This window comes from Pongo abelii, chromosome 2, assembly GCF_028885655.2.
Source record: "Pongo abelii isolate AG06213 chromosome 2, NHGRI_mPonAbe1-v2.0_pri, whole genome shotgun sequence".
Taxonomy (NCBI): Eukaryota; Metazoa; Chordata; class Mammalia; order Primates; family Hominidae; genus Pongo; species Pongo abelii.
This window is the reverse complement of record NC_085928.1, coordinates 37,861,810-37,886,464: the sequence shown is the minus strand read 5'-3', so window position 1 is coordinate 37,886,464 and position 24,655 is coordinate 37,861,810. Positions and strand designations below refer to the sequence as shown.

Here is a 24,655-nt window from a genome sequence, read left to right as displayed (position 1 = left end):
GGTTCGAGGAATGCTTTTGCCTCAGCCTCCTGAGTAGCCAAGACTGCAGACATGCACCACCACGCCTGGCTAATTTTTGTATTTTTAGTAGAGATGGAATTTCACCATGTTAGCCTGGCTGGTCTTGAACTCCTGACCTCAGGTGATCTGCCCGCCTCGGCCTCCCAAAGTGCTGTGATTACAGGTGTGAGCCACTGCGCCTGGCTGTCTTTTTTTTTTTTTTTTTTTAAATAAAATTACCTTTCTCCATTGTATATTCTCCCTCCATGCTCTCAATTTAAAGTGATGAAAGATATTTGTAATTTTAGTTTTTTATCGTTGATCTACTTTCAGATGGCTGCACTCTCATTCTTATAGTATCTCACTACAGGGCAGGTGGGGCATGGCCCTCTTAGGGGAGTTCTCACAAACCTGGGAGAGAACACATACTATCAAGTGTCATGATTGGCAGTGGCTTCTTGTATTTCAGATTATATTTGAATTTAATTTTCATAGGAGGCAATTCCTTAATCCAAGGAAATGAAACTAATGATAGAATTTCAGGTACCAGTGACAACTCTATAGGGAGCTTTTAGCATAATGTTCTGTGGACTTTTCTCTCTTCTTCTAGGTGCTAAGGTGGAGGAGTTGCTAGAAAGGCAGCGGAGAGGAGTGGTCAGGAGCAAGTGCTCTGGAGCTGGCCTCCCGTGTCATTCATTTACTAGCAGCATAACTCTGAGCAAGCTGCTTGAGCTCTCTTTGCCTCCAATTCCCCACATGTAAATGGGATTGGTGATCATAGTACAGACCTCATAAAGGTGCTGTGAATATTCAATAAGTAATGTATATACAGTGCTTTGAACAGTGCCTGGTACCTATTAACTTATTTATTAAAAAATAAGTTTTTTTTAAACTAAATGCATACAGTGTATACATTTAGAAAAGGAGAGGGGACTTTATTTCTTGTAAAGCTTATAGCCGGCAAGGTGGCCATCCCACAGCCTGGGAAGCATAGACTCCAGTCCCAGAAAGACTGGAGACAGGCACTTCAAAGGAGGAGGGGTAGGGGGTAGGAGCTTTATGCTGAACAGGTTGGCTAAACTTCCATATGCAACAGGTTATAGGAGGAGCTATGAATATTCATGAAGGTGGTCCTGACACAGTTCTGTGGACACAGGAATTTTGAACAAACATGAATGTAGCACGTATGACCCACGTTCACTTTGGGATGGAGACTTAACATTTAAACATATTACAATTAGGCCCTATTCATGAAAAGATCTTCTTAGGACAGGAAGGTGAGTGAGTGTGCAGCCCCCATAAACTGGCTAGAACCAGTCCATGGTTGGTAGTCTTGTCAGGAGAAAGTTATTGAAATCAATCTCTTGTCCAATCAAAACTGTAGTAATGGCTGGTGGAACAAGGGAATCAGCTAGTCAGCATCTGATGGAGCTGCAAATTGTTTTAATACTGCTTATGTCAGGGCCGGTGCTTGTTTAGCTGCTAGAGGAAAAGAAAAACCTTGTGGCAGTCATAACATAGTTTATTCTTTAAGTTTATTCATAGTTTATTCTTAACCCTTGCCTGGCATGGACTTAGGTCCTTTTTATAATTAGGTATCTTATTGCCACAAAGGCTTTGTTCTGTCAGTGTTATAGTCTCTATTTTAACATTAATGCTGGTCAATTGTTGTGTCTAAACCATAAAAGACAGGGAGTACAACGAGGCGCATCTGACCTCCCGTCCCGTCATGGCTCAGAACTAAGTTTTTAAGGTTTTTATGGAATCCCCTTGGTGAAGAGGGGGTCTGTTCAGTTGATGAGGGGCTTAGGATTTTATTTTTAGTTTACATACCTAATAAGATGCTTTCCCTCTCCCTTTTCCTTTTCCCCTCCCTCATCTCCTCCCTCTGCATCTCCTCCTCCTCCTCCTCTGTCAGAGGTGTTGACACTTAGAAATTTTTTTCCAGATGCCTTCAGTTAATTACTGCACAAAATTCTAGAGTTTTTCATTTTCTCTTTACTTCATTGTCTTTTATGTTTTTCTTTTATATTACAATGGGAAGATAATTGGTAATTTTATGTTGAACATTGGCAGGTAACATATGTTCTGTTATGGACTGAATGTTTGTGCTTCCCCTTCCCCCATTCATATGTTGAAGCCCTAATCTCCAATGTGATGGTATTTGGAAACGGAGCCTTTGGGAGATAATTAGGGTTAGATGAGTTCATGAGGGTAGGGTCCTGGCCTAATGGGATTAATACCCTTATAAGAAGAGACATCAGAGAGCTTATTCTTTCTCTCTCTATCCCCACATGTGCATTAAAAAAAGCAGTCATGTGAGGTTGCAGTGAGAAGGCAGCCATGTGCAAGCCAGGAAGAGAGCCCTCACCAGGAACTGAATTAGCCAGAACCTAGATCTGGGACTTCCTAGCCTCCAGAACTGTGAGAAACAAATTTCTGTTGCTTAAGCTACTCAGCCTATGGTATTTTGTTATGGCAGCCCAAGCTGACTAATACATTCTCATAACAAGCATCATCACCAGAGAGTGGAGACCAAGTAGGGAAAACATTATTATACATGACCTAATTTAATGTCATTTGGGGTTATGATCTCAGTGGCATATGGTTTATATGGGCTTAGTTTGGCTACTGCAGCTTTGGGATGAGTAAGACAAGTCCTTGAATTTTGCTTTAGGAAAAGATTCCAAGTGCCTGAGGTGTGAAGTGTTATAAGCTCACAGGAGTTTCTTCTTATAGCTCTCCTCTGTTTAGCCACTATATAACTTATGAGATGGTGTTGGTGACAGTTTTGTATTGATTTAGTGTGTAATAGTGTGACCAAGCAGGGTCTGTTCATTTCCCCAATTAAAAAAAGTTATTTTACTGATTACTTTAAAACATTGTTTGGCTTCCCAAAACAATGTACAGTGCATGGTTACTAAGCTTATCTTTATTATTTCTCAAAGAACTATCATTTTACCAGTTGAACATTTGAATGTTTTCCCTGATAGTGTTTCCAAGTATAGCTAGTCCACTCATGTGTAGTCCTCTTGGCTCTGATGATAGCATTAGACTACGTTATAAAATACTCCTCATATAAAATTCTTTCAGATGAATTCCTAAAGACCTATAGATTATTATTACTAACTTTATAATAGAATTCTGTTTAAATTGGTACATGGTTAAAAGTCACATTTACAGGCAGTTTCACATGGAAATAGAATAAAGTTGTTGCTGTTGTTAAAGATAAAGGATTTAGTACTGCTAATCCAGGAACCAGATGTCACATGCTTAGGCATGTCACTTTATCTCTCTAATAAAGTCACTAGTCACATAAGTCTTAGGCAAGACTTAGCCTCATTAAGATTCATTTTCCTCATATGTAAAAGGGGAAGAATCACTCCCTTGTAGACTTTATTCTGAAGTTAGCTATCAAGGACATGGCCCCAGAGTGCCAGGTACATTCTGTGCACTAGTACTCAATATGGGTCTTACTATGCCAGCACCTGGATCTTTCCCATTATGTCTCATCTTGCTGTTAACCATTGACTACAGGGTGGGAGGGATACAATTGAAGGGTGATTGCAATTACAGCCAAAATAAAGAACATCGAGTAGTTAAGCTCAAGAATATATTCTTGAGGTGAATATATTACATAACCAATTTCCCCCTCCCCAACTTTCCTTTTAGGTTTATTGGCACTTAAAAAAAAAAAAAAACTTTCTTTTTTTAGATCTGTTTTATGTTCAAAGCAATACTGAGCAGAAGGTACAGAGATTTTCCATAGCCCCCATACTCCCAGATATGCATACCTCTCCCATGATTAACCTTCCTGACTAGAGCGGTACATTTGTCACAACTGATGAACCCACACTGACACATCATTATCACCCAGAGTCCATAGTTTACACATTAGGATTCACTCTTGCTGTTGTACATTTTATGGGTTTGTACAAATGTATAATGGCACGCACCTACCGTTATAGTGGCATACAGAATAGTTTCACTGTCCTAAAAACCAATTTCTTTTTAAATGAGAACCAATGACTTGGGGACAGAGAGCGCATGGGATTTTCTTTGACAGAGATTGTTGTTCTGGGACCACAGGGGAAAGAGTCGTGCTGTTTGGAGCATTCTAATTAGGAGAGTCAGTGTACAGGGCAGTCGTTTCCCTCACAGTCAGTGCCTGCTGCAACGCTGTAGCCCAGGAGCCCAGGGTGAGCTCAGAGTGTGAGAAGATAGCAACCCGGTTGCTACAGCGTGATTCACAAAATAGGGGATAGATAGGTGAGGCTATTTTAAGCCATTTGGGACATTGTTTTAGGTCTTATTGAGGAAAATTACCTTAGGAGGGCATATAAAATTCCAAAAATAGAGCTCGCATAGCAAGTAAACATTTTTTAAGAGGAGGAGCTTCTCCCTGTCCCAATTACAGTTCTCTTTTAGGCCCATTTTCCACAAAGTCATATGCCAAAGAGAAGAGACAAACTGGAAAACCCATTTGCTGTAAGGAGTTTTAAGTACACACTTTATGTTGTGATCAAACTCTTGCCATTCTTTTTAGGCTCCTTAATGGAAAAGGACGTTTGTACAAACATCCATTTCACTCCCAGTTGCAAAACTTTAATGTATTTTTTTTTTCCTGACAATATAATACTTGTTCCCCAGATATAACTGTGAAAAATACTAAAAAAAAAAAAAAAAAAAGCAAAAGGAAGAATAGCACATCACAGAGAAAAACTTTGGTAAGAGTTTGATATGTTTTAACATTACCAATCTTGGGATATTGCCCTACTTGAAATCCCTCAATGTCTCCTCATTCCAGCTCTCTTGGTTCCTCTTGGTCCACTGTGCTCCCCAGCACCACTATGCCAGCAAGCTTCTTCCATGGCAGTGGATCTGCCCATGTGGTGCTCATCTCCAGGCAGAAAGCAGTCCTTGTCCTCTAACCCTTGCTCATCCTTCAGCTTGTAGCTCAATCATCACACATGCACAGAATTCTCTCTGGATCCTTCTCCTCTACCCCCCAACACCCACCCCAATATATTAAGTTTTACCCCGTTCTACCTTCTCATTGCACCTTGAACTTCCCCTTTATAGCATTTAGCCAAGGACATAGGCACATGCCCTATTTGTTTAACATCTATCTCCTATGCAGATGCAATCTCTAATAGCCTGTTTTGCTCCCCATCCTATCCACAGCACCTACTACCACGACTGACCTATTTAGTAAATGGACTAATATATACAGATTTAACTTAGGTATCTTAGCAGCTTTACATATCTTTAACCATATTTCTGATTATTATTTGAGAGTAAGTTTCTAGGTATGCATATCTAGAAAGATATGCATGTTTGCCAGTGCTGCCATAACAAAATACCACACACTGGGTGGCTTAAACAGGAGAAATTTATTTTCTTACAGTTCTGGAGGCTAGGAAGTCCAAGATTAAGGCTTCTTCTGAGGCCTCACTTGTTTGATTGCAGATGGCTGCCTTCTCACTGTGATTTTCCACGGTCTTTCTTCTGAGAGTGAGCAACTCTGTTGTCTCTCTTCGAGTTCAAATTTCCTCTTCTTGTAAAACACCGGTCAGATTGGATTAGGGCTCACCCTAATGGCCTCATTTAACTTAATCACCTCTTTAAAGCCCTATAGCTAAGTGCAGTAACATTCAGAGCTGTTGGAGGTTAGGGTTTCAACCTGTGATTTTTGGAGAGATATAGTTCAGCCCATAACAACATACAATAGCTGGATCTAAGGAGGGGAATATTTTAAGCTTATTATGTTTTCTTTTTTACATCTTCTTGGATACCAATATTTTAAGCTTCTTAACACATATTTCTCAAGGCTTTCTAAGAAGGCTGCACACATTTATAATCCCATCAGTAAGGGATGTTAGTTCGTGTCTCCCTGTACTCTTGCCAGTGTTGGTATTATTAAAACACAGTTTTTTTGCTAACCTGAAAGGTAAAAATATTGTTATTTTATTTTACATAATCTTTGCTAATTAAATATTAACATTTGTAACCATTTGGTATTTCCTTTTCTTTTATTCTTTATACTGTACGTTGAATATATATTTAATGAACCCATGCTATGAACAAGGCAAGGTGCTGGGTCCTAGCAGAGAGTAAAACATAGCCCGTGATATGATGCAGCACACAATCTAGTGGAGAAGAGAGGCACTGAACAAAATTACCCAAATTATTAATTATAGTTGTGATAAGTATCCCAGAGGAGAAGCATTGGAACCCAAGAGAGCATCTGGCAGGAACCTGAACCAATCAGAGAGGTAGAAAAGGCTTTCTGAGGAAATACAGTTTTTGCTGTGACTGAAGGATGATTAGCCATTAGAAAGATGAGGGAGTAGTGTTGTGGATGAGGTCACTGGCAGGGAGGAGCCTGTGCCAGGGCCTGCACTGCACAGGAGCAGGTGAGCTCGAGAAAGAGATCAAAGACCAGTGAGAAAGGAAAGGTAGAAAAGGAAGACTAGTCTAGAACCTTGGGGAGCCCCAACAGCTATGAGCTGATAGAAGGAAGAAGTGAGCAAATGTCTAAATTACAGTGGCAGCAAGATCAAAGGGAAAGCAGGAGGGTGCAGTGGTAGCAAGCAAGGAAACAGTGTTTTCAAAAGGCTCCTGTGGATAACAGAGTTGAATGCCACTGAATGACTAAGATGAAGACCAAAAAGTGCACAGAATTTGGCAACATGAAGACCAATATCCTGATCAAAATTAGCTGTGGGCGAGGAAGCTGGACTGGAGTGAGTTGAGTGAGTCAGAGAAATTGAGAGAGCAAATGTCATAATTATTTCAAAAAGTTTGGCTTGTCTAAACTGTCTGTCCTTTGCCCATTTTCCAATTGTGATGTTAATGATTGATGTCATTATATTATATGATCTCTTTATTTGTGTGAGATGTACTGATGTATCTTTAGGATATTTATTAAACATTAGCAATATGCAGCAAATTTTTGAAGTTCATTTTTTACCTGTAGTTTAAATTTGTTTATGTTGCTTTTGATACACATTAGCTTTAAATATATATATATATATATAAAAATCTTATTTTATTTTTGCTTTTTTAGAGACGGAGTCTCGCTCTGTTGCTGAGGCTGGAGTGCAGTGGCGCAGTCTCAGCTCACTGCAACCTCCACCTCGTGAGTTCAAGTGATTCTTGTGCCTCAGCCTCCCGAGTAACTGGGATTACAGGTGCCTGCCACCACACCCAGCTAATTTTTTTGTATTTTTAGTGGAGACAGGGTTTCACTATGCTGGCCAGGCTGGTCTCAAACTCCTGATGTCAGGTGATCCACTTGCCTCGGCCTCCCAAAGTGCTGGGATTACAAGCATGAGCCACCGTGCCTGGCCCTAGCTTTATATTTTTATATAGTAAAGTTGATTTTTTCCATATGACTTCTTCCATTGCTCTTTTGCTTAGAAATTCTTTCTCCATATATGAATTATGTGAATATTTACCTTTATATTTCCTAAACATTTATGGCTCCATTAAAAAATTTTAAAAATCATTTTGGAGTTTATTTTTACATATCAACTTAAGGCTTGGCGTCTTTTGTTTTAGTGTTCTAATGATGGAGTAGTAAGCAACAAAGCTAGTCTCAGGATATTCTACTTAATGTTTTAACCAATTGATTCTGCTGCCTCACTGTAGGAGAAAAGTCTTACTGATCAAGATGTGAACTCTGAAAATCTGAGACAGGTCTCAGTTAATTTAGAAAGTTTATTTTGCCAAGGTTGAGGATGCGCACCTGTGACACAGCCTCAGGAGGTCCCAACGACAAGTGCCTAAGGTGGTCAGAGCACAGTTTGTTTTTATACATTCTAGGAAGACATGAGACATCAATCAATGTATGCAATATGAATATCGGTTCTATCTGGAAAGGCAGGACAACTCAAAGCAAGGCAGGAAGACTCAAAGTGGGGAGGGGGCTTCCAGGTTATGGGTAGATAAGAGACAAATGGTTGCATTCTTTTGAGTGTCTGATTAGCCTTTCCAAAGGAAGCAATCAGATATGCATTTATCTCAGTGAGCAGAGGGGTGACTTTGAAAGAATGGGAGGCAGGTTGGCCCTAAGCTGTTCCCAGCCTGACTTTTCCCTTTAGCTTAGTGATTTGGGGGCCCCAAGATTATTTTTCTTTCACATTTCCCTCCTTTTTTTAAAAATAAAATCTTTTGGAGTAAGTATTTTAGAAGAAAATGAGTCTCTGGTCTCAGGTTTCATCTGATCTCTCATGGATAGGATGGTTTATTCCTAGACAGGTAGGTCCTGAGTTAGGCAGGCTCATTTTTAGCAAGTTGTGAAGTCTCATGTCCTATGAAGAGAAAATAGGAGGAGGAAGGAAGCAAAACAACAACAAACAAAAGAACAATTCTGGAAAATCAATATTTTTTTCACATTACTCTGAAGTCCATACATCAGTAGGCAGGTATTAGTGGCTTATGTATGTAAATAGGTTGCTCTTATTTTCTTCTGAAGTTTAAGTTGTCTAGTTTCAGTTTGCAGGGCTTTATGAAAGCACAGCCTGGATTTTGGTGACTCCAAATGAGAAAAACATGGGGAAAAAAAGAAGGAAAAAATGGAAAACAATGTTTTGAAGACTTGGAGCCAAGAAAATACATAATTCAGTCCAAAATGTAGAAAATAATAAAAATTGAAAAACATTAGGCAAGACTAGAATCTAACAACAGGTGTGCTATAGTTTTTGAAACAATTTTTCTCTCTCCAGTTTCCCATTTTTACCAAAGATAAATCACGGTAGGACTGCTGTGCTTTATTATACTTGGCCTAATCATTTGTATACAGTTCAAAAAGAATAATTATTTTTTACATAGGCTTTTAAATTGGCTTTGATGGAACTTTGTTCCATAGAAGGAATCTCAGATAAGACTTTTTAAAAAACTGAGCTGAGTTGGGTGATCCTCTCCTCTTGAGGTTCTAAGATAAAACCTGAGGCTCCTAGGCCTGTAAGAAAGTTACATTCTTTACTTACCACAGGTCAGGAACTCTATACAGGAATTGTGTAGACAAGTTTGTGGCCAGTTTTCCTCAGGGATTTTATTGGCTTTGTAAGTCAACTTTGATTCCTTAAAGGAAAGCACACCATTCCAGTCAAAGCCTTGGTAAAATAACAAGTTTCTCCAGTTGTGTCCTGTTGTAAATGAAAACAGATTCTTATTGCACTTAGGCAAATAACTGTATTGCCATAAGTTAAGAATACTCCCAAACAGTTTCCAAATTCCGGAGAAATCAGGTATAGAGAAAACAAATATGCTCCAAATTTTGTTCATAGGAGTATACTTTACTTAATTGTTAAAACCTATTGTAAATAGCTTAAAAGTTTTCTTGACTCTGAAAAACAAAACAAAGGCTCAGCAGCGTTTTAGGCAAAAAGTTAAAAAGATTACTTCAGACTTCTATTATTAGTTTAGTTGATGCAGTTAATTCCTGCTCTGCTTAATAGTCATAAACATTTCAGCTCTCCATGAGTCCTGAAGTTTTTCTTCTATTCTGATGTCACAGTCTCCAAAGTTATCAGAAACCTGCATTCAAGAGCACCTGTTAGAGTTTTATAGCTGATTATAAAACCACCTTCTAAAGAGGACCAAAACAAGACAATTGTCCATGGATGACAAAAATGTTTTAGGGCAGCCATAGTTAAAGACACAATTGACAAGGAAATTTGTTACTTAATTGGCACACCATAATTTAACCTAACAATTATAATTATTACTTATAATGTCCATTAAGTCATATCAGAATTATAGGAGTTTCCCATACTTTTGGAACACAAACCAATAACATATTTATAGAAATACAGCCCTAAGAAAACCAAACACCATTTTATATTTGATAATGCTTCCTGTATAATTGTTATACCAACTAAGCCAATTATGTCATTTTTGGACTTTAGGGAACCTCATATCTTAAAGGACTAATTAGGTCAGGAAAAGACATAATTTATTATTTGATTTGGAAAATTTATCAAATATCCAAGATTTAAAACACTTGGTATCACAAAATAGGATCACAGGTCATTGTGAAATAAGTCATTTCGTTTAACCAAAGTAATAAAGGATTTTTTTTAAAAAGGTGAAATCTTCATTCTTTGAGATAGGAGACTTAATTTTCCAGACAGTAAGCCCTAATAAAAACTGCATGAAGCCAATTAAATTTGTTTTTCAAAATTTTATAAACAATCTGTAAAATTTTAAGCTTGTCTGTGAGATATAACTTCCATAAGCCTTTTAAAACCTTTATAACCTTTATTAAGGAGTCAGCTAATGCTTCAAGAAAACCTTGTTAATTTGACATAGGGGCCCATATGCTGGTCTTGCATCAGTGTGTTTTTGACATTGCTGATTAATTTATAGGGAAACTGGCCAGGTGCAGTGGCTCATGCCTGTAATTCCAGCACTTTGGGAGGCAGAGGTGGGCAGATCATTTGAGGTCAGGAGTTTGAGACCAGCCTGACCAACATGGTGAAACCCCATCCGTACTAAAACACAAAAATGAGCCAGGCATGATGGTGGGCACCTGTCATCTCAGCTACTTGAGAGGCTGAGGCAGGAGAATTGCTTGAACCTGGAGGCAGAGGTTGCAGTGAGCTGAGCTTGCACCACTGCACTCCAGCCTGGTACACAGGGCGAGACTCTCTCTCAAAAAAAATTATAGAGAAACTGAACTTATTTTATCTCTCAAAATTAGCCCTTACAATCTCACACACCCACCTCTTCCTTGATAGTCCCCAGGCCTTGAGGAGTTGAATAGCTTTAATTTCTGGCCCTGGGTCTCAGGAATGCAGTTTATTTTGATTGCGTTTTCTACAGGGCCTGAAGATAGGGTTTTAATTGCTGTCAGTGTTTAACATTTATCAGGACTTGGTTTCCTTTTTAGACCCAGGAGTCAAAGCCTGTTACTCAATGTCACAAGTATTTAAAAGTGCATACAGAGAGATACATGATGTAAGAACCTTAATTAAAAAACATTTTTAATCTCAGTTTATTTTAGCAAACCAAAACCTAATAATATTATGACAACTTGATCATATAAAAGTTTTTGGTTTTTAAAAAAATATATTTAGAAAACCCCATCGTCTCAGCCCAAAATCTCCTTAAGCTGATGTAAGCGACTTCAGCAAAGTCTCAGGGTACAATATCTATGTGCAAAAATCATGAGCATTCCTATACACCATTAACAGACAAACAGAGAGACAAGTCATGAGTGAACTCCCATTCACAATTGCTATAAAGAGAATAAAATACCTAGGAATCCAACTTACAGGGGATGTGAAGGACCTCTTCAAGGAAAACTACAAACCACTGCTCAATGAAATAAAAGAGGACACAAACAAATGGAAGAATATTCCATGCTCATGGATAGGAAGAATCAATATCATGAAAATGGCCACACTGCTCAAAGTAGTTTATAGATTCAATGCCATCCCCATCAAGCTACCAATGACTTTCTTCACAGAATTGGAAAAAACTACTTTAAAGTTCATATGGAATCAAAAAAGAGCCTGCATTGCCAAGACAATCCTAAGCAAAAAGAACAAAGCTGGAGGCATCACACTACCTGACTTCAAACTATACTACAAGGCTACAGTAACCAAAACAGCATGGTACTGGTACCAAAACAGAGATATAGACCAATGGAACAGAACAGAGCCCTCAGAAATAATGCCACACATCTACAACCATCTGATCTTTGACAAACCTGACAAAGGCAAGAAATGGAGAAAGGATTCCCTATTTAATAAATGGTGCTGGGAAAACTGGCAGCCATATGTAGAAAGCTGAAACTGGATCCCTTCCTGACACCTTATACAAAAATTGATTCAAGATGGATTAAAGACTTAAATGTTATACCTAAAACCATAAAAACCTTAGAAGAAAACCTAGGCAATACCTTTCAGAACATAGTCATGGGCAAGGACTTCATGACTAAAACACCAAAAGCAATGGTAACAAAAGCCAAAATAGACAAATGGGATCTAATTAAACTAAAGAGCTTCCGCACAACAAAAGAAACTACCATCAGAGTGAACAGGCAACCTACAGAATGGGAGAAAATTTTTGCAATCTACCCATCTGACAAAGGGCTAATATCCAGAATCTACAAAGAACTTAAACAAATTTACAAGCAAAAATCAAACAACCCCATCAAAAAGTGGGCAAAGGATATCAACAGACACTTCTCTATAGAAGACATCTATGCGACCAACAGACACGTGAAAAAATGCTCATCATCATTGGTCATCAGAGAAATGCAAATCAAAACCACAATGAGATACCATCTCACGCCAGTTAAAATGGCAATCATTAAAAAGTGAGGAAACAACAGGTGCTGGAGAGGATGTGGAGAAATAGGAATGCTTTTACACTGTTGGTGGGAGTGTAAATTAGTTCAACCATTGTGGAAGACAGGGTGGCGATTCCTCAGGGATCTAGAACTAGAAATACCATTTGACCCAGCGATCCCATTACTGGGTATATACCCGAGGGATTATAAATCCTGCTACTATAAAGACACATGCACACGTATATTTATTGTGGCACTATTCACAATAGCAAAGACTTGGAACCAACCCAAATGCCCATCAATGATAGACTGGATTAAGAAAATGTGGCACATATACACCATGGAATACTATGCAGCCATAAAAAAGGATGAGTTTGTGTCTTTTGCAGGGACATGGATGAAGTTGGAAACCATCATTCTCAGCAAACTGTCACAATGACAGAAAACCAAACACCGCATGTTCTCACTCATAGGTGGGAATTGAACAATGAGATCACTTGGGACACAGGAAGGGGAACATCACACACAGGGGCCTGTTGGAGGGTGGGAGGCTGGGGGAGGGATAGCATTAGGAGAAATACCTAATGTAAATGATGACTTGATGGGTGCAGCAAACCAACCTGACACATGTATACCTATGTATCAAACCTGCATGTTGTGCACATGTACCCTAAAACTTAAAGTATAATTTAAAAAAAGAATTAAAAAAATCCTTTTATTATGACTTACACAGACCTTTCATGATATGCTTAGATTTTCTGGTTTGTCCCGAGCATCCCTCTTTCTTAAACAACGAGTCATTTTACTCTAGGACTAAATTTACCATACAAGAGTCTTTCTCCTATGAAATTATTTCTCTTTAAGCTTCCTAACAAGAAAATTCCCTCTTTATTTTGATAACTTTTTTTTACATCTCTCTTGTTTCCTGGTTCCTGTTACCTTGTTTTATATATGACCTTTAAATGAGCTTTGAATTAGACAAAAATTGTTCTTCTTTTTTAAAATGACACACCTTTTCTTTAAGAAAGAATATTTTCCTACAAATATATTTTTAATTGGAAAATACCCAAATAATGAAATCTCTATTCTTTAGTTTAACTTTAGATTCTAAATTATGATGAGTTTGTCCACAAGTATTTATCCCATTACATTTACCTAATTATTTTATTTTAATTGGTTACCTAGATTATTTATGAAAACTGTGATAGTCATCATCTAAAGTTATGGAACCACCATTGTAAGATTATAACTGAGACAGTGAAAAAGATTGGACTTCACTGACTCCATCTTGCTTTTAACTTCCTTTTAAGCTGTCCTTGTTTATTCCTGGGCATAGGCTGAACTAACTTTCGGAGGAACTTAGTTTATAATTTAGCTTTGAAACAAAGACAATAACAGTCCTTTTCCAAAACAAACCTCACTGCCTGTGGACTAGACTGCCTAAAGTCACAAGATTAGAAGTTATGGTAATCTTACTAAATTCAAAATGTAGCTATTTTTATTAAACCAATATCAATGTCATATTTATTAAATATTACATGAGTAAAGATCATTCTGTTTTTGGCTGGGTTTATAGTTCTGTAACCCCTATGTCAAATTTTGTCACCTTATAGTATTTGGCAGGGATAAGCATAAAATTACTTGATTAATAAATGCAAACAAATATGTATGCTGGCAATTCTTCAAACATTTATAATAGTATTTTACCAATAATTTTAAAGTTAGCTTACTTATTAAAGGTTTTACTTAAGTTACATAAAATTGAAAATGCATTTGACTAGTCTTTTTTTTTCCTGGTAAAGTATTTGATTTAAGTGCTCTTATTTTTCTTTAAACCAATTAATTAGAGCTCTTTTATATATTTTCAGTAGTAAAACACTGTGTACACAACACATAAGTACATAGAGGTATTACAGATGCTGAAAGAAGTACAGCTTATAGATTCATAAAAACCATTTTTTTTCCTATCTTAGACATTCAGATTCTTAATAACCTGTTTCGCAACCCTAGGCAGTTATCAGCTAAATAGCTTTAAATTTGCATATTAAAGGAAACAACTCAGGTGAAAAATCTAGTACCAAAACTTACATTATAAGGTATGGAGAATAAAAGTCTGGTGTGCTAGAGGGAGATTAAAGATGGATGTCAAATAAAACATAAAATTATAAAAATCTATTATAGGATTGTATAAGGAGACTAATTTTATTTACATAGGGACTACCTATCTTTTAACTGGATCTCTGAGCTTTGGGCAGAGCCCACATTGAATCCTGGGTTTCCAAAAATGGAGAATTATCCTGAGGCTAGCCCATGTGTTGTTTTCATAGTGCACTTAAACTTTTTTTTTTTTTAATAAAGACATTTCTAAGTGTCTAAATACATTCTTCTTTAAAAACCCAAGGATATCCTCCATTGCAATAACTATTTTAGTAACAAATCAGGTGACACAATACAAAAGCAAGCAGTTTAAAAGCTGAGACAAACTTGTCTGTTTACACTCTTGTGGTTCCATAAGGAAAAACAGGTTTCTCCCCCAAAGGGAGTCTGGCACCTTCTCCGTTTTTCGTTAAAGAACCCTGGGCTGGGCTATTATATACTATTTTAGGTCTCTCATGCAGCAGAGGATGCAAGAGAAAGGAGAGACAGCAGAAGTAAATGAAGAAAACAGGGTTCAGTCAACTGAGAAGAAAAAAACTTTTGCTCAAAGAAGAACAAGGTCCTAGGAGACAAAACAAACGAACAAACACAAACAAAAAAACCAACCAAAAACATAAAGGCTTTTTAAATACAAACACACACACATACACATATACACACACATCTTGAATGTTAGCTTTTAATTAAGCTTAATTTAATCACTGAGCTCCTTAAAAAAAACTTTTTAAATCTTATTACCATATTTTAGTTAGGAAAAATTGTAGTTATTTCAGAAGTACCAAGTATCAAACCAGAAATGGCTTTATTTAAGAAACAAAACCCAGGCTGTCATGGTGGAGAAAAGAAGGCAGGACCTTAGCTATCAAACTGCAATGTGAGGGGACAGCCATTGCTTTCAGCTTGGCCTGGCTAGCAAAAAGATGGCCTTGTTATGTAAATAAAGACTCTTAAGTAGTCAAAATAAAAAAATCTTTCCTTTTTTTATTTTTCCTTTTGCTGGCCATTTTTCTCCACGCCATACCACTTTTTTTTTTTTTTTGGTGGGAACGTAGCCACTTCAGAGGCCTTGTTCCCCATAATTTTGGAAATTTCCTTTGGATTTGATCAAGTCAGATAGAGTTGATCAAACCCAATGGGAAAAAGACTGAAACAATAACAAAAACAGAAACAAACAACAATAAAAAAACAGTTAAAACAAACAATGGCACAACTTATATGGTCACTGAGTGCTCTAATGGGCAAGGAGAAATTAATGCCAGCTGGATGTTAATCTTTTTTTTTTTTTTTTTTTTTGAGACGAAGTTTCGCTCTTCTTGCCCAGGCTGGAGTGCAATAGCGTGATCTCGGCTCACCGCAACCTCCACCTCCTGGGTTCAAGCGATTCTCCTGCCTTGGCCTCCCGGGTAGCTGGGACTACAGGCACGCACCACCACGCCTGGCTAATTTTTTTGTATTTTTTGGTATTTTTTAGTAGAGTCGAGGTTTCACCATGTTGGCCAGGCTGGTCTCGAATCCCTGACCTCAGGTGATCCCTCCGCCTCGTCCTCCCAAAGTGCTGGTATTATAGGCATGAGCCCCCACGCCTGGCCTGGATGTCAATCTTAACTTTAGCCAAGACAAACCCTAATTCAGTTCCTTACCTAGGGATGGGTCTCAGCCTGTACACTGCTCTCTACCATCCTAAGAAGCAGGAAAAAAAAAACAAAACACCTCATCTTCCCTGCTGGAAGCGAACTCAAACTCCATAAAGGAGTTACCTGCCTTCCATCACCATGGCAACAGGAAATCTTGCCTTCCTTGTTGGAAGCAAGTAAAACTCCAAAAAAAAAAAAAAAAAAAAAAAGAGAGAGACAGAGATTGGAGTTGTACAGCAAAATAAACTTTAGGTCTTGACCAAATTTTGGGAGATCAGGGACTTTCTGGAGGGGGTGGTCTCAGACCTCAGCAAATTGTCCTATTGGTTTGAGCCATACAGTTAGCTTATGCTGGTACCAAGCACCAATGGGAGATTTGTCAAAGGTCAGGGGCATCTCCACTCAGAATCCCTTCATGGTTGCCAAAATGTGAACCCCCAAAATCTGAGGCAGGTCTCAGTTAATCTAGAAAGTTTATTTTGCCAAGGCTGAGAATTCATGCCCCTGACACAGCCTCAGGAGGTCCTGATGACATGTGCCAAAGGTAGTCAGAGCACAGTTTGGTTTTATACATTCTAGGGAGACATGAGACATCAATCAACACATGCAAAATGAACATTGGTTCGATTTGAAAAGGCAGGACAACTCAAAGCAAAGGTGGGAAAACCCAAAATGGGCAGGGGGCTTCCAAGTCATGGGTAGATAAGAGACAAATGGTTGCATTCTTTTGAGTTTCTGATTAGCCTCTCCAAAGGAGGCAATCAGGTATGTGTTTGTCTCAATGCATGAGATAAATGAGTGAGCAGAGGGGTGACTTTGAAAGAATGGGAGGCAGGTTGGCCCTAAGCTGTTCCCAGCTTGACTTTTCCCTTTAGCTTAGTGATTTGGGGGCCCCAAGTTTTATTTTCCTTTCACAAAGATAATATGTCAATTCAACATGAGATTCATTTAGTTAGTAGTTTATAAACATTCTGCCTCTGTGCTAACATTGCACAGTCCTTTTATATTGTGAATTTTTTCGTTCTGTATTCTCAGCTTCCTGCGCTTCCCAGAATTCCATCATCTGACCGCCATCCTAGAAGGCATTCTCATGAGGACCAGGAATTCCGATGCCGATCATCTGACCATCTTCCTAGAAGGCATTCTCATGAGGACCAAGAATTTCGATGCCGTAGCCATGTGCGGGATTACAGAAAATACTCAGAGGATGGGTCATTCAAGGAGCCACTGGAATCAAAAGGAAGATTCCATTCCAAAATTGAGAAATTTTCAGAGTCCTTTGAACGGCAACTGTGCTTTAGAACCAAACGTTCTGCCTCTTTGGTATGTAACAGAGCTACTGAATATTTAAGCCACTTTAAAAAAGGAAACCCAAAGGTTTTGTCCTCCTTAAGATTGAGGGGAACAAATGTAACTTCTTCATTTACAGCTTGGTAATAAGATCTTTGAAAAATGACATTCAGTTTAACATAACCCAGAATGAATTTTTAAAAATTATTATTTATAATTGAAGACATCTGGTATAGGAAGAGTTCCCAGAACATTTTTGTTACCAAAGTCTTCTAGTTTTTCTTTTTTTTTTTGAGATAGGGTCTCACTCTGTTGCCCAGGCTGGAGTGTAGTGGCCTGATCATGGCTCACTGCAGCCTCGAACTCCTGGTCTCACGTGTTCCTCCCACCTCATCCTCTTGAGTAGCTGGGACTACAGGCATGTGCCACCATGCCCGACTAAATTTTAAACTTTTTTTTTCTAGAGACAAGGTCTTGTTATGTTGCCCAGGCTGGTTTCAAACTTCTGGGCTCAAGCAATGCTCCTGCCTCGGGGTCCCAAAGTGCTAGGATTCCAGGTGTGAGCCACCACACCCAGTCCCCTAGTTTCTTGAGCCTGCTTTCATCAACCTTATTATAAATAATTGTAACTCATTCCCCTTTTACAATTTGGAAAAAAAAAAAAAATTGCCCCATGGCTTCTCTCCTTTCATATTTAATACTCTAGCAAATAGTCTATGATGGTGTTTTGTTCTCCTACACTTAAAAAACACAGTAACAACAAACACTGTCTAGTAAGTATCCAGGAATAGGAGTGGGCTAGGTGCTCATGGTGACGTCATGGGAGTCAAAGTAAAGCAACAGGAAGAGACAGACATGAAATAGGGGGAAGAACAGAAACTCCACTGGTGATGTTAAACTTGATACATAAAGTAATAAACTAAAGATCAATTAATGTGGGGGTAGTTTCAACTCTGCAGCATGCTCACTGACTGGCCTTGAGCAAAATGCTTCTTTTTTGTAGGTCTTTGGCTTTTTGTTTTATTTTGCAAAACAGGAATAATAATGGGTTGCTGCCACGTAGTAGACAAAACAAATAATTGCACCTAAGTGTAATGACTCCTGGTTCTGGAGCTAGACTCTGTGAGTCCACTGGTGAAGATACTTGGGTGCTTCGTATTTCATTGTCCACCTGAGCACAGTGATACCTAGCAGACTGGCTGTTGGGACTGTCACTATGCATCTTTGCCTTTCAAGTGACACCTCACTTTTGCTCAGAGTGACCCTGTATCCATATGGTTTCCCTTCAGTAGGCTGCTTTCTCCACCTGATCATAAGAGGAACAAGGAAGGGAGAATAGTGAACAGCTGTCATTTTACTGTATCTAAACCTTATTATCAAGAATTCCTGTAATCCCAGCACTTTGGAAGGTTGAGGCCAGGGGATCACTTGAGGCCAGGAATTTCAGACCAGCCTGGGCAACATAGTGAAATCCTGTCTCTACGAAAATTAAAAAAAAAAAAAATTACCAGGGATGATGGCCTGCACCTGTATTCCTCACTGTTTGGGAGGCTGAGGTGGGAGGATCTCTTGTGCTCAAGTTTGAGACTGCTGTCAGCTATGATTGGACCCATTGTACTCCAGCCTGGGCAACAGAGCAAGACTCTAAAAAAAAAAAAAAAAGAATTCCTGTTTTGTCTTTTTAAAAAAATATTGTTTGTTTTCATATTGTCTCAGGCTTAGAGAAATGTTGCAAGAATAGGACAAAGAATTCCCATACACCCTTCTCCTAGATTACCTCCAAATGTTAACATGTCCCTATTTGCCTACACTATCTCTCCTCTTCCCATCTCCAAACACAGGCACAAGAACATTCTCTGACATAAACACAATACAATAATTAAACTCAGGAAATTAATACTGATATAATACTATTATCTCTAATCCATAAACCTTATTTATATTTTTTTGCCAGTTGTCCCAATAATATTCTTTATAGTGAAATTTGAAATCGTGTTGCTACCAAGGTTCATGTCCCTGTGCTCTATTTTACCCTGGAGCACTTTCTTAGTCTTTCCGTGTCTTTCACAACATTAGCTAATATTATTATTATAAGCCCTAAAAGCATATAAAGTCATTTTGCTTAAAAGATATTCATCATATTATCTCTAAAATACAAAATATGCTTGTTGCATTCATTTTCCACGTTCTTCCTTTTGAGTTCCAAGACACTTAGGGAAGGAAGCATTTTCTACTTTTTAAACTCAAAAACTCTTTTTCACAGTTATATGTAATAACTAGAAATCTGTTAGGAATTTATAAAATTATTTTAATATTTGCACATTAGATAATTAATTGTAAATTGAATATTTTATTTTATATCAGTTTTTAAAGAGTACATTATAAAATCTTAATGCAAAATTAGAAATTCCAAACATATACAGATACACTGCAACTTTCCCCTATTTGATAATCTACACACTTTCCTAAGGCTAACTCCATTAGAAAGTGTTCTTTTTCAGCAAATTGAAAAATGATTTATATCGTCTTTTGTTTGGGGACCAAATGTATACTAATACCTAGATTTAAATTTTACATATTTTGACATAAAAAAGAACCAGAAACTGTTTCTGTGTCCTGAACATGACCAACAATGTTAAATTCTTTCATTTTTATATTTAAAAATTCAGTTGGCTTCTTTTGATAATTTTCACATTTAGCGTCTAAGAGATGTGATAAAATGTATTTCAGGGCATTATTTACAAGCATTTCTCAGATAGTCTTCAATCATCACTCTGTTTTCTCTTTCTTATACCATTTTGATAGGAGACCTTCATGACTGCATTAACACTGTAGAGCAGCTGACACCACTGTGTTAAACAGATACCTCAATAACTCTCAAGTAACACGGCTGAGCAAGCATGACCTTGCTCATGTGACCACCACTCACCACTGCTTAACTTCACCTGAAAAGCACTCAGGGGTTTCCCAACATTTCTAGTTCAAATAGGAGAGGAGTAATGATTTTGCTTGTTTATTTTTTAAAATGGAAGGATAAATAGATACGGTGGCCACATTTATCCATGCCATTGTTTTGATAATTCCTTTGAAAGGCACCCTCTGGCCATACAAACTAAAGAAGCAACCCCCCCACCCTCCAGTAGGTCCCTATCACTCTGTTTACAGTTATCATTGCACTTATCACTATTGAACTATTGATTATTTTTTCATTTCCTTTTAGGTTTATTGATGTCTGTCTGTATCCCTCCACCTAGGTATAAGATCTAGGAAGTAGGTCTATTTAGTGTTATATCTCCTGATCCTACAACAACAGTTTATGTTCAGTTAATCAGCGAATAATGTGGAATCCTGGGGACACATATTGGGGGGTGTTAATCTGGTTGGGCGTCATTCCTTAAGACTTCATTCTTCCCACAGTCCTCATATTAAAATGTAGTGCGAACTCTACTGTTAACGTAATTTAAGGGAGTGAACACAGAAAGCTAAGAATCTTTCCATGTGTGATCTCATTTGCCACTTTCCATTTCAAAAAGCACCAGGGGACTATTAATTTCATTGTGCCATGAAATCACACCCCTCAGTATGTTCAGAGGCAAAGAGTCACAGGCATTTGCAGGTTGTACTTCCTTCCCAGACCATCTGCTGATGTCCAACCCCCTCTATTCTTTTCTTTGTGACCGAAAGCTTTAGCAACATCCTTAGGTTTATGCTAATTTATTTCTAGAAACCAAGAGGTGGAAGTCTGCTAAACCATCAGGGCTTTCTCCGTGTCTGCTTATTAAGAGAAATGTGGAGTGTTGTCAGCTGCTTGTGCATTTTTACCTGTTTCTGATCTTTCCCTTTCAGGGACCTGAAAGCCGAAAGGAGAGAAATGAAAGAGAATGCCTGAGGATGGAGATAAAATCCCGAAAGAAAGTAGAGGAAGAAAGGAGCTCTAGGAAAGAAGAACATGGAGAAGGACACATGGCTCCCCTGTTTGAAAAAGGGCCTGAATAATACTCTGCTTCCACCTCATGACATCAGATGCTACTGTTTTGGTTTTTTTCTTTGAGCCCCAATTCACCATTTCAGGATGTGGATGGGGGCGGGGTTGGGGGTAAAAACAGCTATAAAAAGCAACTGCAGATGCTGAGTGACTGCAGTGGGCAGGGTATGTAGCTGCTCCAAGATGACTTGCATCATACCCCAATTACTGCTGGCATCTTAGTTGAGAGTATAATCTGCTTGGTTGCCTTTTTATGGGAATAAAGAGAATAAAAGGTATTTTAATAAAGAAAAATTTGAAAATGTAATGGAAGGTATTTAAAGAGCCACCCACATAGCTTCACCAACCCTTCTTACACATCAACTCATAAATCATCTTAAATAAAAGTCATTGGTATGACTCTTGAGTTTACTTTCTTATCAGAAGTAATTATGTAAGTATGTCTAATGGCCATCATTTAAGGAGAACTGGTAATTAACATGCCAAGTACTATGCTGGATGCTTTAATGCATTACCTAAAATAAGCTTCAGCACTCTGAGGTGGGACCTTGTGTTAGTCAGGATTCTCCAGAGAGAAAGAACCAATAGGATAGAGATAAAGATAGATCCATAGAGATAGAGATAGAGATAAATAGGGATAGAGAATATATGAGAGGGGATTTATTAGGGGAATTGGCTAACATGATTATGGAGGCAGAGAAATCCCAACATAAACTGTCTCCAAGCTGGAGAACCAAGGAAGCTTGTAGTGTGGCTCAGTTCAATTTCAAAAGCCTCAGAACCAGGGAAGCCAGTAGGGTGGCTTAGTCCAAGTTTGAAAGCCTCAGAAACAGGGAAGCTGATTATATAACTTTCGGTCCTAGGTTGAAGGTAGGGTAGGGGAGAGTCACTGGTACAAGTCCCTGACTCCGAAGGCCACATAGAACCTGCAGTTCTAATATCCAAGGCAGGAAAAAAGGGCATCCTAGCTTTGAGGGAGATGGAGAGAGAGAGAGACAGAGAGAGAGAGAGAGAGTAGAGAGAGACAGAAAATTCCCCTTTCCTCTGCCTTTTTCATCTATCCAGATCTTCAGCCAATCGGATAGTGCCTGCCCACATTGGGTAAGAGTGCATCTTCCTTATTCAGTCCACTGATTCAAATGCCAATCTCTTCCAGAATCACTTTAACAGACACATCTGTGCAGAAAGAAATAATGCTTTACCAGCTGTCTGGGTGCCCCTTAATCCAGTCAAGCTGGCACCTAACATTAACCATCACAGACCTATTTTTTTCTTCACTTTCTAGATGAGGAAACAAAGTTTAGAGAGTTCTGTAGCTTGTTGGTGTGGTGGCAGAGTTAGGGCCAGAGCCCAGTTCATTCTGATGCTAGAGCTTATGGTCCTAACGTGAGGCAGGATGTTCATTTTCTTCTAGTAGCAGGTTCTGAGACAGTCTCTGTGTAATGTGCATGTGAAGAGTGGATGTGAGTGAGAATAGCAGGAGCGAGGGTAGGTTGCAGTTTTGATTACATGGGTGAAGACTGATTCTCTGAGGTCAGCTTTATGCACTGGGTTTTAACTTTGTGGAACCATACTCTATCACTAATTGTTTTCCCCCGAGAGCAAAGATACTGGAGTTCTCTAATGCTCTCTCTGTTTATTCCTCATCTGTCTTAGACTTTCAAATGCCCAAGGGCAGCTTACCCATTTTGTGAAGAGGAAAATCCCCCAAAAGTACTACTCATAACTAATACTGTAATTGATTGCTTATGCAAGCATTGACTTTGACTTAGTAGAAATACAAAGGAAAAGGGGAGTGTTAGTTTGTTCTCACACTGCTATGAAGAACTGCCCAAGACTGGGTAACTTATAAAGAAAAGAGGTTTAATTGACTCACAGTTCTGCATGGCTGGGAAGGCCTCAGAAAACTTACAATCATGGCGGAAGGTGAAGGGGAAGCAAAGAACTTCTTCACATGGTATTAGGAAAGAGAGAGCTAGCAAGAGCAGGAAAAACTGCCTTAAACCATCATATCTCATGAGAACTTATTATCATAAGAACAGCATGGCGGAAACCACCCCCATGATCCTCCCACCTGGTTCCTCCCTTGACAAGGGATTATGAGGTTTACAATTCAAGTTGAGATTTGGGTGGGGACACAGGCAAACCATATCATTCCATCCCTGGCCCCTCCCAGATCTCATGTCCTCACATTTCAAAACACAATTATGCTTTCCCAACATTCAAAGTCTTAATTCATTCCAGCATTAAACCCAAAAGTCCAAGTCCAAAGTTATTCATCTGAGACAAGGCAAGTCCCTTCTACCTACGAGCTGGTAAAATCAAGAGCAAGTTAGTTATTTCCAAGACACAGTGGGGGTACAGGCATTGGGTAAATGCTCCCATTCCAAATGGGAGAAATTGGCCATAACAAAGGGACTACACATCCCGTACAAGTCCAAAATTCAGTGGGGCAGTCATTAAATCTAAAAGCCCCAAAACAATCTCCTTTGACTCCATGTCTTACATTCAGGGCACACTGATGCAAAGGGTAGGCTCCCATGGCCTTGGGTGACTCCACCCCTGTGGGTTTGTAGTACCTCTGCCCAGCTCCCCATATACCAGCTGCTTTCATGGCTAGTGTTGAGTGTCTGCAGCTTTTCCAGGTGCACAGTGCAAGCTGTCCGTGTATCTACCATTCTGGGGTCTGGAGGATGGTGGCTCTCTTCTCACAGCTCCACTAGGCAATGCCCCAGTAGGGATTCTCTGTGGGGGCTCCAACACCACATTTCCCTTCTGCACTGCCCTAGCAGAGGTTCTCCATGAGGGCTCTGCCCCTGCAGCACACCTCTGCCTGCACATCCAGCTGTTTCCATACATCTTCTGAAATCTAGGCAGAGGTTCCCAAACCTTGTTTCTTGTCTTCTGTGCACCCACAGAACCAACACCACGTGGAAGCTGCCAAGACTTGGGGCTTGCACCTTCTGAAGCAACAGCCTGGGCTGTACCTTGGTCCCTTTTAGCCACAGCTGGAGCAGCTGGGATGCAGGGCACCAAATCCAAGGCTGCACACAGCAGGGGAGCCCTGGACTTGGCCCAGGAAACCATTTTTCCCTCCTAGGCCCCTGGGTCTGTGATGGGAGGGGCTGCTCTGAAAGTCTCTGACATGCCCTGGAGACATTTTCCCCATTGTCTTGGTAATTAACATTCAGGTCCTTGTTACTTGTAAAATTTCTCTAGCCAGTTTGAATTTCTCCCCAGAAAATGGATTTTTTTTTTTTTTTACCATATCATCAGCCTGCACAT

General features: G+C 39.0%; 1 protein-coding gene across 1 annotated transcript in view; it reads left to right on the top strand.

Moving 5' to 3' along the window:
• The window catches only part of LNP1 (leukemia NUP98 fusion partner 1), a 55,930-nt gene extending 34,150 nt beyond the window's left edge, over positions 1–21,780 (top strand). Inside the window, exons 3-4 of the mRNA XM_024244682.3 lie at positions 17,131–17,418; positions 21,232–21,780. Coding sequence (XP_024100450.3) covers positions 17,131–17,418; positions 21,232–21,381 — 438 coding nt within the window. The 3' untranslated portion in view covers positions 21,382–21,780. The remainder of the gene's footprint in view (positions 1–17,130; positions 17,419–21,231) is intronic.
• Positions 21,781–24,655: the final 2,875 nt, after the last annotated feature.